Source organism: Phasianus colchicus, chromosome 5 (assembly GCF_987193195.1).
Source record: "Phasianus colchicus chromosome 5, bPhaCol1.hap1.1, whole genome shotgun sequence".
Lineage (NCBI taxonomy): Eukaryota > Metazoa > Chordata > Aves > Galliformes > Phasianidae > Phasianus > Phasianus colchicus.
This window is the reverse complement of record NC_143440.1, coordinates 15,265,859-15,282,440: the sequence shown is the minus strand read 5'-3', so window position 1 is coordinate 15,282,440 and position 16,582 is coordinate 15,265,859. Positions and strand designations below refer to the sequence as shown.

Here is a 16,582-nt window from a genome sequence, read left to right as displayed (position 1 = left end):
AAATATTCTTCCATATTAGACAGCAGAATGGATAAAAATGAATTGAATTGCTTGAGGCCACAGAGCACAGTATGTAGTTCAATAAGAGTTTAACTGGATAGAAGCTTGAGTAGTTCTGCATGGGACATCTCCACTCTGTGCCCTTGTCCAGCTCACACTTAATGCCAAATGTTTAAGGAAAGAAATGTCGCCTAGGAAAACAAAACAATCCCCAAAAATGAAGACGAGAAAAGAAAGAAAAATGCTGAGAAACAACTACCCAAAAACTGCCCTGCCAGAGACAAAAGCAACCTCACAAATATCCCAATATTGAATATCCAAAAAAAAAAACCAACAACCTGAAACCTCAGAAACTTCCCTAAAAATGCCTCTCTCAAAAAAGAAAAAACAAATCCCCACCCCTAAAAAAAAAAAAAGAAAAAAACACAAACCACCCCAAAAGAACAACACTAGAACAAAACAAAAAGCTTACAAACAAAATCCCCATGTGCCTCCCATGCCGGGCACACAACTCTTTTGGGTTGGTTGGTGGGGCATTTTCTGTTGGTTATTTTGTTTGTTAGGGGAGTGGGAAGGTGGGTGGGTTTGTTTTTGTTTTTGTTTTTTTTTTTGGGGGGGGGGGGGTACATTTGTTAAGGTTTCTTTTTGTCTGTTTTTAGAGGGTGCAGTGTTCTTGGAAGGTGTTTTTATTTTGGGTACCATTCCCTCGGGGAGTTGCGAGAGTATTTTAGGACCTTTGGGGTTTTTTGTTGTTGTTGTTCCGGAGGCTTTTTGTACTTTTTACTTGTTTGGGGAGGTGGCCTTTCCATGGGGGGGGAGGCACAGTTATCTTGTTCCTATATGTTTGGGGTTCTCAGGGGAGGGATGGGGAGTTTTTGAGGCAGTTGAGTTTGTCTTTTCATTTCTCGAGGGAATTATGAATTTTTTAGCAGGAGGTGGAAGGTCATCCATTTTTTGTTTGAGGGTTTTGTTTTTTGGGGAGTTGTGGCTTTGAGAGGTGTTCTTCTGGGGAGGGTTTGGGTGTTGGTCGGTTTGGTTTTTTTTTGGTGGTTTGCTAGAGGGGTTGTTTTTTTGGGGGGTTGAAGGTTTGTTTGGGGAGGCAAGCATGGGGTAATAGGGTTTTTTTAATATATATATTGAAGGTTTTTTTTTCTTTTTGGTCTTGGATTGTTTTGTTTGTCTGTTTTCAAGTGAAGGAAGGGATGCTATTCAAAGAGACCTGGACAGGCTTGAAAAGTGTGCCTAAGTGAACTGCATGAGGTTCAGTGAGGCCAAGTGCAAGGTGTTGCAGTTGGGTCAGGGCAATCCCAGGTGAGTATACAGACTGTGAGAAGAACTCATTGAGAGCAGAAGAGAAGCTTAATGTGAGCCAACAGTGTGTCTGCAGCCAACTGCACCCTGGGCTGCATCAAACAAGGCTTGGCCAGCAGTGTGATGGAGGTAATTGTCCTCCTCTCTTCTGCCCTCATGAGGTCCCACATGCAGTACTGCAACCAGACCAAGGGCCCCCAGCACAAAAAGCACGCAGAGCTGTTGAAGTGGGTCCAGAGGAGGGCAACAAGGATGCTTGGAGGGCTGGAGCACATCCCCTGTGAAGAAAAGTTGAGGGAGTTGGGCAGGAGACCTCACTGGGTCTTTCTGATATTCAAAGGGAGATGGAGACTGATTTTTTACCTGTTTGCTAGCATTAGGACAAAGGGAAACAGTTTTAAGCTAAAGGAGGAATATTAGGTTAGATGTTAGACTTTTTTTAACTGAAAAAAAGGTGAGGCACTAGCACAGCGTGCCCAAAGAAGCTGTGGATGCCCCATCCCTGGAGGTGCTCAAGGCCAGGTTGGATGGGACCCTGAGCAGTCTAATCTACTGTGTGACAGCCCTGCCCATGGCAGTGGGTTGGAACTGGGGAGTTTATAAAACCCTTTCAACTTAAGCCATTCTGTGATTCTATTAATATAAGATAAAACTATGCTCTGAGAAGTGAAAGCTAGAAAGGTTATTACTTTACGTTTGCTCTTAGCCTTTAAAAACATACCCTTCCATACTTCCTTCAAGTGGTGAAAAATTGAGGCTCTTTAGCTATCTGTCACTCATTAACAGAGCACTAGCCAGTTCTCACCCTATACCAGACCTAACAACTCTCAAGCAGTTCTGTTACAGGGTGACAGCATTTCGTTCTCCTCATACACCACACACAGCAACACATGCCAAAGAATTTGAGAAAAGTTGCCTTATCTCTACTTCTGAAGTTACAAACGCCATACAAATGCTTATGCAAACACCTACGGAACAACACAAATCCAGGACCAGAGTCTTTGTCTCACTCCTCTCCTAAATGGCAGTATTTTATATTCACAAATATATTAAGGACCAGGACATTTATTAATACAGATCATCATTTCTTGACTATGTTGTTGACCAAGACTACTCCGACTGTACATACAACACTGCTCCCCCCAACCCCCCAATACACACATGAAAAGAGCTGGTTTTTCCTCTTCTTCCACTCCCAGAGCACACATCTGGCACAATCTCATCAAATAGAATCGCTACCCTTATCTGCAGTCAACTGAGCAGCAATCCTGCTTATCATAGGGAATCCATGACAAAGAGACAGTTTGTGCAATGGGTCAGCACAAAGCAATAATGCATAGTGAGGAAAGCGCATGTATGTATTTCTACCTGAGTCTTCATACAAAATTCTGTCCTTCACCTGCAATTATCTTAAAATTCCACAGATTTGATGAACTCCATGAAGGCACAACAGCAAACACTTAGGAAAAGCAATTGCAGTACTAAGCATATTAGAAACAATTAAGTCTTACCTCTTTAAACTATGCTTTATCCCTCTCTATAGAAAGTGCAAAGAGATTCAGTTTAAAATAACTTCTCCGTAATTTTTCTCATGACAGGAAAGTGAAAACCACTGTCACAAACTCAACAAGCTCCCAGAGAAGACAGGATATTTTTCTTTTTCAAGCCTAACTCAAAACTATACTAAATCCACTTCCATGCTCTTTCCCTGGGTCCAAAGGAAGATGTGCCCTGTCATATCGTGCTTTGCTCCAGTTATACACACCACAAGTTTACTGCTGCAGAATTTACAGCTAAAATCCTAGCATTTACAGTAACATAAGGAAAAAAGAAATGGGAACACAACGGGAACAACAAAGGCTTTAAGCAAAGAATTGGTGATTATTCTTACTTAAATACCAAGAAATGTTTGGAATTACTTTTCCAGCAAGCTACTCCTCTCATAAGGTATGAATGAAGTTCAGGAAAAAGTGTGGAAGGTAACTTTAAAAAAAAAAATATATGACATCCCCTTTAATCTATAAATCCATCTTACTGCTATTCAGTCCTAAAACACTGTGTAACATAATGAGCTGGTAGAGAACATGTTAGTTATTGCTTATTTAAATGCATCTTGCTGTTGAGAAAAATGTGTAAATTGGTATTTGATGTTGCAACATTACACAGCTATGTTCACAATTATTTAAGGAGCACAATAACCCACACCTCTCTTCCCCAACTACAAATTCAAATGGTAAATGTATGCAATGCCCGTGAAGTAATTACAGTCCTTACTGATATACTGCAAGTGATGATCTATCAAGCCACTTAGAGGGAAAGGAAAGCAAGACAAACTTTCTAGCAATAAAGATATTGCTGTGGAAGGATCTACTATTTCCATTTCTAAAGTTTATAGGATTCTACAGCTTAGAGTTACTGAGCAACATGAAAATTAGAACATCTAGACTGAGATTTCTGTCAGTGAGGTACCCGGTCTCTCAGCTGCCAGGAAACTGCATTAAAGCATTAGGCTAACAGACTAATTTACTTAACAATTAGAGTGAGGAATCTGAAAATTTCTGTCATTTTACTGAAACAATCCTCATTCCATGTGCTCTATGTTCTCACATATCATGCCCTCATCCAGTTTTCATCAAACCATAAGCAACCCCCAGTGATCTCACTGAGAAGTGTACCATCACATGAACTGATAAAATAATTGCTCTGGAAATCTTTTTCTTCAACCAAAAACTTTGTTACTGCTGAACTAAGCCAGTGTATGCTACTTCTTAGTGCGCACTCCACATGCAAGATCAGGAATAAGAGATGTACCACCACCTTCATGTGGGATATACATTTAAGGATACTCTTCAGAATCCTTAACTGAAGGCAAATTACTGTTTTTCAAAGACTAGTGATTCTTGAGAAATCTATCTTGGTCTTCTAAAAGCCAGTTACCTCTATTCCTTAGAAGATAATTAATGGCCCTGAAATCCTGTGTACAATTGTTTACCGCATAAATTGAAGAAGCTCCCTAGTAAGATAGGAGTTGTTTCACAACAGCTTTCTTTGAAATGCCTTGATTAATAAAAACTACCTCATACAGATGAAATACTTACAGATCAGCCCACAAAACCATTCAACACCACCTGGATCACTATCCTTAAAAACACTAACAGGTGATGCAAAAAATTCACCGCAAGATTTCTCTTGAAGTATAAGAGGGTCTTATAGGAACAAAAGATAGGTGATGTGATTAGCTAACATTTCCTCTGTTCATAATGCAGAAAGGAAGAGTATTGCTTTGCAGTACTTATCACAGTTATTAAAGGATACAAAAGGAATAAAACACCCCTACTCACTGGCTGTACTACATGAATAAAATTACTGCAGGCAGCGTAGTCTGCTCATAACATCACCAGACTGCAACAGACCGCACCAAGCACCATGCTGCAGTAACAGCTTCGTGGCAACTAAAGTGTGGCCACAGCAAGATAAAACCTGAGACAAATTGGTACATTTCTATAAACAGTTTTTAGTCTTAAAACTCCTGGTATGCCAGAAGCTACAAATTTAAGCACCCCTTCTTGCTATGGGAAGGAAAACCCAGAACACTCAGATCAACTTTGTAGTAAACAACTGAAATGCTCCCACACTCAGTAAATAGAGAAGTGGGTTTAGGCCATGGAGGAAAGTCTGAGCACCTCTGAGTATAGCACAGAGGCTTTCCTCATCTGCCTCCCATCCTTACCACTGTGACCCACAGAGCAGCAATGCAGCAGCTCCCCTCCTCCAACCTTTGTATGTCTCAGACACTTCCTGTCTCCACTGGCAATTATTTTCAGCCCTCAAGATTCCTTTCTATATGTTCCAGGAACCCTCTAGCCATCCTCTGTCCAGATGGCAGACTTCAGATGAAGGGAACGGGGTCTTGGAGAGTCTTTTCTTGGCCTGCTTCTCAGCAGCCTGCTGGAACTTAGAGGCAGGCTGAGTCTTGCACAGACAAGGCTCTGTTGCACTGCAAAAACCCTTCAATCCCTCTCTAGAATTCCCATCAATGCCCTCTTTGTCTTCAGACAAGTTTGTCTTAAACCTTTTAGCAGGCTCTGCTTTCCAGGGCACGCTTTATACAATCTACTCCCTACAAAGCTGCAGAAAGCCAATAAAAGGGCAATGGAAGGAGGTCTTAAACAACACTATAATGGACAACCAGAGCCTCAGTTTTAACTACATACAAAGCAGATGCTATTCCGACAAACAAATGCCAAAGAAAAACATAGGTGACAGGTTTCTGTCCTCTTGATCTCTGTCATCTACAGCAGATGCTCTGAAACATGACAGAAACAGAGTAATTTACATAGTCACATTCAGTATGGACCACCATCCTGCAATGAACAGTTTCCAAGCCATGAATGTCCTGGATAAAACTTCAGCAAGATCCAGGCGGAGTAGGGGTAGGAAGGGAGAAGACAATGTGCAACATCACATTTCCCCAATATCAGGCAGACCCTTAGAAATCCAAGGTTTCAAAGGAATTGACAAGAACAGCAAATTGATGGGAAAATGATGCAAAACACAGCCTCGTCTTTTGCAGGTTCATTTTAAAAAGATGCACCTTTCACTGCAGAAAAAAATCAATACAATCTAAAGGCACTACGTACTGCAGTCCCACCATTGCGCTTGTTTTTCTTCAGGCACTGACTTCATTTTGAAAGCAATGGTAAGCCTAAAGAACAGAAGTTGCACTAAAAAAACAACCCTTCTCTTTTATCATCCTACATTGATCGTAACATAGTCAGAGGGTATCTTCATTCTCATTTTAACCTGAAATCATCCAAGGAATATCATGAAGAAAAATTTTTCACTCCTTTATGGGATATATTAAAAACCAAATCATTTATATTAGAAAGTGGACAGGTTTTTATTATATACATCATCATTTTTATTTTCCTTAGCACATGCACAATGCTAGAAAGTCATCATCTAATTCTCTCTGGCACAGAGATAAAGAGATGCATTAATGATTTAACTAATTTCAGACAGTTTAAACTCAAACTAGTTCTCAGATAACTCCTTTTATTTAAGGGGTGTGAACTATTTGCTAATTAGGGTAATGTGCCAACTACATGATAGTATCCACAGCTCCTCCCAGAAACATTTGAGATCGTCTAATCAGGATTTATCTGCTCTTATGAAACGCCTGCTGTGTGATTTACTGTCATCAGTTGTAGCTGACGAACTGGTTTTAAGTTCTTGTTTTCTTTCTCCCTTTTTTAGTTTCTCAATCAATTAAAAAACATGAAGTGTCATCAGAAATGTTTTCTGTTTCCATTTGATTTTATATATCCACAATCAATGTCTGTCTACTACCAGAACATCACCTAATTTTATGAACTGAAAATTTGATAAGAGAAATTATGGTGTTTAAAATTGAAATCAGTTACAGACTACCTATAAACCTTAGTTATTAGCAGCTAGCTAACAAAACAGATGGAGGAAGCCACATCCTAAAAATCACAGAATATTAAGTCCATCAGCTACAGAGTCATACAACATTAGCACAGTAAACTGCACCATTATGATCTGAGACACCCACTCCTATACCTTGGGGAAGATGGGCTGTTTTCTTAAATCTGTGATTACTAACCAGATACTCAGAGACTTATGAGTCTGGTTCATAGAGAGTAAAACAACAAATCTAGCAAGTATTGGGCAAGAGGTCTTGCCTCTGCTCTGAAGATGTGCCATCTGGTAATGCCCTTGGTTCAGAGCTTTCATGCCAACCTTTCACTAAGTAGCAGTTGTCTGAAAAACTCACAAAGATTATGAGTGAAATCAATGACAAGATCTTTAAATCTTTAGCAATTAGTCAGACTTTGAAGAAAAGCTAGAAAGAATAGAGTGTATGCATGTATAGAAGGCCAAGGGAGCAAAATTATGGGGGGGAGGGCAAAAAGATGGTGACTGCAGTAATACCTGAAAAAACAAAATCATACATCAGGATACGTTAACATAGAGAGAAAAATAAGTACAAACATTAATGTATTATGATTAATAGAGTTGATGATTGCTTTATCTGTTAAATTCTACACAGAGCTGCTTTTAAAGTAGTAGGAAAGTCACATGCTAGGCCAAGCACTTACAGTTAAGGCTGTAATAGGATGACGGGCAAGTGCATAGGCAAATAATTTTACTGCAACTATTTCTGGCACAGAAACAAAGAGTTTGCTGCACTGGAACTTAAGCATTACTTCTACATGCCTTCATTTGGTTCAGGTTCTACAGCTAAGATCAGCCTAGCAATGGGTGTTCCCACTCAATGTGCAAAGGCTGGCCTTGCATCACAGCAAAGATTTATCTTCGCATCCAATGCACACAACTCCAAGAGTAGTCATCACTGGCCAGGGCAAAGGAATACAGGAGCAAGAACAAAAAGTTTATACCGTTAGTTTATCAATTTTATGAGAATCTAAGTCTACCAGCAACATGAAAAATAACGCAACACATTATGGGCAGAAATGCTGTAGACTGGAAGATACAAAAAAGCAGATGCTGAAGCCACAGGCAGCTTTGTAATAGCCAGCATCTATCTTCCCAGTCACGACATTTTCCACTATTCTAAAAACTTATTGTACCACCCTTCTCTCTTTGTAGGCTGCAGAGGGATTTTCACACCGATTTGAAACTAAATAGGTGACTGCAGCATTTCTTTCACATTCTATTCTAAGGCTTATAGAAAAAAGAGACAATAAATAATCACTGACTGCTTATTCAAGCTCAAAAGTTGGTTAGGCTACACTTAGTGCCTTTCCATGTGTATCCTGTGGAATCATATTTTAGGGTTGCTATTTTGATATCTTCATACCAAAGTTTGCTTAAATAGAGCTTGGCTAGTAAGTGCTAAGAAAATCTTTGTTCCAAGACAACTGTATTCTATTACAAACAGAGGAATGTTTCCAAACTGTCTGCTCAGGGAATTTTTCAGTGTTATCAGCCTAAAAAATGCTAAATGTAAAGATTACTCTTCAGTAAATTTACCCTCAGTATCCTTAGCTTCATTATCACCAGTCACCAGGAAACTCCCAGCCAAAAACACCCAGTTTCTGTTGAGTCTGTGTGAGAAATTAGTAATTCTTTCCAAATATACAGTCATTGTAATTTGAAGTGGACTGCTATAGAACCATTCAGTGTTACAAAATTTAAGAATTAAGCAAACAATTGCATCTAGAATATTTTTAACTAATCAATAATGCTATTACTTTCAGAACAGAAGAGAATTCGCTGCTTGCACTAGAAATCAAAAGGATGAAGTACTCAGAGTCCTTGAAAACTGGAAATCCACACTGGCAGAATCAGAGGGAAGGGCGAAAATCCTTGCCCAAACACAGCCTCCATAAGATTGGAGGTGGAGGGTGGGCCAGAGGCAAAAAGACCACACCACGATTTCAAACTCACTCTGCCACCTCTTCTCTTCCCCATCCCTCAGTCCCTTCCAGACAAGGGAAATTTCTATTCTGAGGTCGTGGCTCAGAAATCTAACCTAACATTTCATTACAGGGCAGGGCAGAATATAAAACCGTCCAAACTGCCTACCACATCTTCCACACCAACAGATATATCTACTCAGCAAGCAATGGACTGGCATTTAAACAAATCTGCATGTCAAGAATACATAAAAAATAAGGTGGAACAAAAAGAAGAAAAACTATAGTTCTAAACACGTCATGTTTAAAGCAGAGTTCTTAATTTGGATCTGTAGCAGATTCAGTGTGATCCAGGAGCACTATGAACAGGTTCAGCCACTGGTCTCTGCAAAGCCTAGAATCAGTAGTAGGTGGCATCCAGAGAGCCTCCTATCACACTGTAATTAGGCATTAAAAAAGAAGTTTTCATTTGCTATATACCATTTTCTGCATCTAAAATTTGAGAGACAGAAGGGCCATCAGACAGGGGTAGCAATTTCAAAAAGGAAAAAGATTTCTGATGCACAGTTTCAGTTCCAAGCTCTTCAGGCTCCTACTTCGCTAACACTGGGAAACTCCTGAACAACAAAATGAAAAATAACTATTTTTCCCATCTCTCCCTTACTAGCAGGTTATCTGTGAGGCATAAAGAAACAAAAAATACAAATAATTTACTATCAGAAAAATGTTTCACAGCCTTCAAAAACTCAACTTCTCAAATCAAGCACAGTGTCAACTAATCAACTCCCTTGTTTCAAATACACTGAGAGTAAAAGGAGTTCACTAAAGAAAGCTGACAGAAATATTTGTAGAAAACACTCAGCGAACTGCTTCTTCAGATTGTGCCATAGATGTGGTAAAGTACATTTCTACCATCTGTTATCAGAAAAGACTAGCTTCAGGCAGAAAAGCTGGACAGGAGACACACTCAAGAGTTTGGTTTTCTGCTGCTTCTTCTCCCTCATTAGCCAAGTTCTTTTCCAGTTTGTCTGCACAACTCATGTCCACACATGTCTGTGCCAGTGCATGAATATACAAAATCACCTTACCAACAGCAGCACAACGAGCAGATGATGAATTCCATTCCAGCAATAATTAACAGCAGGGGATTTCCAACAAGATGGCAGTGTAAAACAGTGAGGATACTTAAAAGCTCAATATAGCTAATTAATGAAGTACAGCCTGAAATACAGTTAGCACCTTTCTAGAATTCAGCAAGGTGCAACTTCTAGCAAGTGCAGTGAAAAACAAACAAAAAAGGTTCTCTGCCAGAGAAGAGGTGTACATAACTCATTTTCCAAAAGATAGCTGCCCAAAAGAAAGGAAAACGTTCTCTGCCTTTCTTTTATCTATCAGAATGGCTGTTATCTAATGTTTCCTCCTCTTCTTTTAGGGTAGGACTGCTTTAAAAAACACTCCTCCCAGTAAATGAAGATTTAGCAGGCTTTTTACTCGTGCTTTTTTTTCCGCCCCATCTAGTTCTGCCTACTTTTGAAGTCAGTTTGGAAAGAAGGAGTAATTCCAAAAGAGTAAATAAGTAATGAGCTATTTTTTTCCCTGTCCTTCCTATGCTCTTTTACAACATTATTTTCAGAGACTCACGTTAAGAAGTCCAAAATATCTGTTGATTCTGCTGCCTTTTTTTTTATTTTTCTAAAGCCTGTCCACTTTATTGAAAAGCAATGAAGTGGTCACTTTATATTCGGCTTTAAGAGATTCCATAAATCTATTCATCCTGCTGCTTATTAGATAAAAAGGGAAAAGTTCTCAACCTCATAGAAAAGCTCCTCCTTGTGGACGATATGTGTAATATATCAATAGGCTGCAGAGGAATAAAGGAATGTTTAACATCTACTTTATCATCAGTCACACAGTAAGATAGACTTTTAAATGCATTCTACTGCAGCAGAAAAACAAGGAGAGATTATTAATAAAATGAAGATCTGTTTTAACTTTGTGTCGTATCACAGTCATGCAATACTGAACCAGCAGATGCAACAATCCAGAGCAAGTCTTGCTTTCACTGTGCTGTCTGGCTTTGGACTTAGTTCTTTCAGCAGGAGCACAGACTCACAGGCAGATCTGCTGTAGTTCCCCAGCTGATGGACTGACAGCAAAAGAACGCAGCAGTCCTGCCACTAAGAACAGACAAACAGCTAAGAGAATTTAAACCTTGCACTGTGTTGACCCTACCCAGACACAAGTGTACCGAAAGCTATCCCCTGTCCCTCTCCATTCACCTATTAGCAACCAACTTGAAATTTAAGGTCTACTTTCATCCATTCCTACAGTCAGTATTTAGAACAACGCAGCATAACCGTAATTTGCCTGCGACTGCAGCTTCTGAACTTCAAAGGAAAGTGAACCAGCACTGCCCTCTACTGAAAGAGAGCTGCACACGTAAAACCCGTAGCAACTTTAAAGCCACTCAAGTTTTCTGCTTCATATTCATACATACCTTGTTTTTCTGCCTTCTCTGTGAGCCTTTTACATTATTCAGGTTCTACTTTATCATATTTCTTTCTTGCTGCTTCTTCCCCATGAGGGACATGAAAGCAACCAATTGGTTTAAAAATCAACATACTATAATACCATGTCAGCTTGTACAGATGTAAGGCACTGCACATGTACCTCACGTTTTTAGTGGACAGCATAAAAGCAAATAGAAATCACACAAGTTCAGTTATTGAAAAATAACCCTGGAATATTTAAAGATTTTCTTTGGTCATCTGCAATATCCTGGTTGTGACAGTGTCACAAGATCTTTGTGTAGTAAACCAAGATACTTAAGAACATATAATATATATCATATCCATACGATATGCTGTATGCCCCATTTGGGGATTTAAACATTTACATCCTGAAAACTAACTTAAGGATAGAAATACAGAACAAAATCTGATTGTGGAGAACGTTACGCAATATAAAATTAATTTGGCTGAACGATGCATTTGCTTGGAACACAGACTGGCTGAACTCAAAGTCTCTAGAAAAGATGTAAGCGTGACCCTCTGACAGGTGGTGTCACTTGAGAAGCCTGCCTGTTTTCTGGAGACCCAAAGCCCAGAATGCCTATGTATCATCCCAAAATCTCCAGCTGAGATTTTCAAAGTCAGTGTGAGGATATGGTGTGTCAGTTCCCATAGCTGCACATTACCTCCTTTCATTGCCATCATCGCATGCTGCCGGCCTCACTACAGTGCCCTGACCCACAGAGGAGCACAGCCCAGCAACCAGCTCATCCAGAAAGCACAGAAGAGTTTGTGACTCACCTGGCCAGGAGGAGAGGCCTGACCCCTTACTGCACAGTACCCTTCAACTCTGTTTCTTAGAGAAAATGTTAAACAATCCCTGCATATTAAAATAAGTGCTTATTTTATATAACAATATTTTAGTCTTCCTGTTCTCTCAGCTACGCTAGCTCCAACATTGTTGGACCTTGCACTTTAAGAAATGCTTCAGTGGGAAGGGCAGACTTTCTGTTTTAAAGAAAATATCATCTCAGGTTGTTCAAAGCTGATCCTTGTTGCCCCTCTTAATATATAAAGGCAATCCTTAACTGCAAGGAAGATGTTTGCAGCCTCTAAAGCCCCCTATACTCTTTCATTGTTGCTGACTCTTAAAAAAAGAGCCCAGATATAGTAGAACAAAACTTTACATTTAAGAATACATTTTTACAAACCAATAGGAGACATAAGATATACACCAGCAGTACACAAAGTGAAGCAATTTCCCTTACCTTCCCATACTGTAGTCTGTAAAGTTTAACTACAAAACCTTTCTAAAAAACAACACACGCAGCACCCTACTTCAAACAGTCTTTGAAGCATAAAAACTTCCCTTAGATTTTATAGTTGGCAGGACCAAGAATCAATGGCAACAAAACCTGCATGGATGGAGGTCAAAAGCCTATGTGTGTACTAACACTGACACAGTAAAATTTGAAGAAATAGCATGGCAATGTTGACTGCTTTCACTTAACATATGAAAATCCCTTGTTTAAAATAAGCTTTGATAATTTCCCATCATGAAATCAAAGCTTCAGTCTAAACGTGGAATCTAACAAAATAGTTTCAAAGCCACAGTTACCCAACTCCCATATAAACCCATCAGAAAGGTTACTCAAACTTCTCTTTTTCACTGATTCAACTCTTTTTGCTCCCTGCACCCCTTCAGCTGTGCTCACACACGCACACCAAACTCCTTGAGTTACTTGCAGCATCAGTCGTTGCATTCAAGAGTAGTCAGGCATGTCACATTTGCAGCAGTAGAAGCAACAACACACCTAACTAGTCCAAATCAATACTGGTGAGATTGAAGTGAATGAAGAATGTTCCAAGCAGTTTTCCTTAGAATCCAGAGGCATCCCAGCTAGATTCTGTATCCAGAAGGCCTAAATGCTGTCCTTTTGCTTTGTCACTGCAGCACTACCTTTCTGCTTCTCAGTTTCACCATGCTTTATCCCTCTTCAGCTGCTGCATTCCTAGTTTCCTCACATGGGAGATGTTATACCTGCTGAACTACTTAGCCACACACAAGAAAAGTGCCTATCATATGAAAGGGCTAGCAGTAAACGTGTAATTTTCAATCTACAAGGCATAAAAACACATTAAATTCTGAACATCCTTCCAAGGAACCACTTGAGAGATCCGTTCATGAATAGAAGCAAATTCTACATCGACTTCTCAGCATATTGTTTCCATCACAAATAGTTACAAGAGCAAAATTTCCTAACAAGGAGGTTGAACTCGCACTGCTAGGCTGCAGAGAGCGCCACATGCAAGCAGTACAATTACAGGAAGCACATTCTGGGCATACAATTCACTCAGAGCACAAGAACTCTGAAAAAAAGCCAAGAATCAAAAAATTAATGCCCATTCACACTACAATAACAAAAAGAAACAAATATATTCATCTCCAGCTTTCATACAAATTACAACCCGTACTGACCGAGGGCATAGAACAAAATAAATCAGTTTGCTGTAATGATGCACTCTGACAGTAATACACACTGTGACCTTTAATCCATGTAGGCTTCTGTTTAAAAAGAAGTCAGGATGGAAGTGTGAACTGCAAAGACAGATTACACAACTCACTGACTGGTCTTTCTGTACATCTCCCGACATACTTTTCATATATTTAATAACTGGAGACATCAAACAATTCTGTAGCCAGTATCCTGACAGTCTTTGCCTGAGATTTCACACGAAGTGCAGCTATGCTTATTGTGCCTGCAGCTCTCATCTAAAAAAAGATGAAGATGTGAACCAAATGCCACTTCAGCATAAGTAGTCAAGGAGAGAACAGATCCTTGCTCATAATACTGGAGTTTAAAATACTCAGTGTGTGGGTTCCTAAAGAAAACTCTCTAGAGTAAATACTAAACAGTAGTTTCAGCCCTTTTCTTGGAAAGTAGCCTTGGTACAATAAAGAGAAATAACAATAAAAGTTATGGAAATTTTAAAATTTACTGTGGGTGTATGAACATATGGAAAGAAAACATTTACCTTCCTAATATGTGCATTCACTCCACCTCACCTTACAGATCTTGTTTTCTGAAGCCTAGGACGACCAGCATTCTAGAACATTGGCTTCACACAGTGCTACAGAAGAATTATAATACATGCAACTGAACTGGCACACTTGTTTTGAATTTCCATGCTTTCACAGCTAAAGCAATTGCAAACTAAAAGCCAGCTGATACCCAACTTAGTCATCCTACCTGATACAGTCTGAGGAGATGGTCAAGCCCTGAACAAGAATCTTAAATAAGAGGAAATCTGTATTTTGGTTCTCTGCATAGAACAGTTAAGACAGACATCAACAGAAGAAAAAAGAAAAATAGGTAAAAACGCAGGCTATAATATGAAAAAACTGATGTCCAGCCTTTTTAGGCACCTGGAAATCTAAGCATTCTTTTGAAAGCACATTTATATTAATTAGTTCCTGCATTATCTACAGAATTACACAAAGGAAGCAGCTGGACTCTGCAAATTCCACTTCTCCTGCTGGATTTTATGTTTCATAATAATGAATGAGCATTTACAGTGTAACTGCCAGCCTTATCATTAGTCTAACTTACTTTTTTTATTACAATACATTAAACACAATCATTATCTCATCATAAAATCAGCTATGTCTGACTAATTGTCAACATCAGCATTATATCTTTAAAGGAGAGTGATCTAATCCAGCATATTCTGTACAGAAAGGAGAGAAGTCCTTCCCAGTTATCGTGGTACATGCAATGTTAAACACTGCTGGTATATAGAGTAAACATGCTCCCCTTGCTGGCTTCCCAGCAACCCACAACTGTTCTGCTTCACCCAGCTTAATCCAGGATAACCACAGCTGCAGTGAAATACAATGACAGGAAAATCGAGTCGATTTGAAGTTGGTGAAGAAAATATCCAAAGAAGCAAGCAATTTTTCACTTTTTTTTGTTATTTTTCCTAGTATCATTACAGAATATTTGATTTTAAGTTATTTGACTGATTGCTACGATTGCTCAAAACAAAACCAAAGAAAGAAGTCAGACAGCTAAATCTGGCATGCTGTATCGTTTCTGAGAAGCTCTCTCAGATCTACATAGTAGTACTTCTCATCCACATACATAAAAAAGCATTTCTCAAAACCTGCAAACACTTCCTCTAGGCCATACATGGCACAAAAGCACACCTCTACAAAAGCAGAACAGAAATGTTCTTTGTTTCTACTTATACCTTAAATATACATTTAGCATATCAGAATCAAAATTATCCACCAACCCTATAATGAAGCTGATCAAGGTTCCAGACCTTATTCAGTAAGAGTCATGCAAAGTTACAAGTCCACAAAGAAATCAGTAACACCAAGTTGAGTAAACTGAAATATTCATTAAAACCACTGTAATGTTGCAAAAAGCAAACACTGAAGAGGTTAACACTGTTCACTAACATTTTACCAATTCAGTTTATAAATACCTGAGTCAAACACAAGCCTTATTCAGGAGTCTGACTTTGCACAGCATTAAATGCAGTGCCCAAATCTGGAAAGCAAATGCACACGAGTAGTTTGTGTGTTGCAAGGATGGTAAGCAATACAGCTTATCTCTACCACACCACATACATCCCAAGCTTTTCCCAAATAAAGCAAATGCTTTTCAACTTGGTATTTATCGCTTTCTTGCCAAGACACCTGAAGGCATGTGGATTACCAGTATGCCAAAGGGTCTCATTAATCCCTTTTTTCTCCCATATTACACAGACTTTTTACTCTCATTCTTGTAGTTAGCTTACATAAGAAGCTTTTCCCAAAATGGCGATTAAAGGACATAGTTCAGCACAAATACATTTCATGGGAAAGCAATGTATTTCATGCAAAAAAAGGTAAATAGCATATGTAGCCATTATCACTGCTCTTCTGACTTCCAGGTTAATGAAAATTTAAGCATGATGCATGCAGCACAGAGGTATATTAGTTCACATCTCATGAGACTTATCGCAGCCTAACATAACTTCTATCAGTTGCGTAACACAGCTGCAGCTTACGGAGCCCCTTCACACAGCCACAGAAACTAATGCAGGAAGTCCTCCACTTCCTCTCATTCTCATTAAACTTCCAGAACGATACTAGTGATATAAGCAGCAACATCCTGCATGTAAACATGCATCATCTTCATTTGCTTGACTGTAAGCATTTTTTGACAGTATAGCATAAAAAAGTCAAGTTCAGTCCATTTGTACAAGTCTAATTTTCCAGAAAACCCACAGATATCTGTACAGCACCGAAATTTCAGCTTGTTTCTTCAAAGGGTTTACCATTAAATTCCTACTTAATTGAAATCCAAC

At 39.2% G+C, this 16,582-nt stretch overlaps 1 protein-coding gene across 2 annotated transcripts in view; it reads right to left on the bottom strand.

Moving 5' to 3' along the window:
• The window catches only part of MOB2 (MOB kinase activator 2), a 111,293-nt gene that overhangs the window by 63,891 nt on the left and 30,820 nt on the right, over nucleotides 1-16,582 (bottom strand). The window contains exon 1 of one of the 2 annotated variants that reach the window (XM_031613874.2): nucleotides 14,261-14,292. The exons of the other annotated variant lie outside the window; for it this stretch is intronic. Coding sequence (XP_031469734.2) covers nucleotides 14,261-14,277 — 17 coding nt within the window. The 5' untranslated portion in view covers nucleotides 14,278-14,292. Of the gene's footprint in view, nucleotides 1-14,260; nucleotides 14,293-16,582 lie in introns of those variants that run through there. 2 annotated transcript variants of the gene reach the window in all.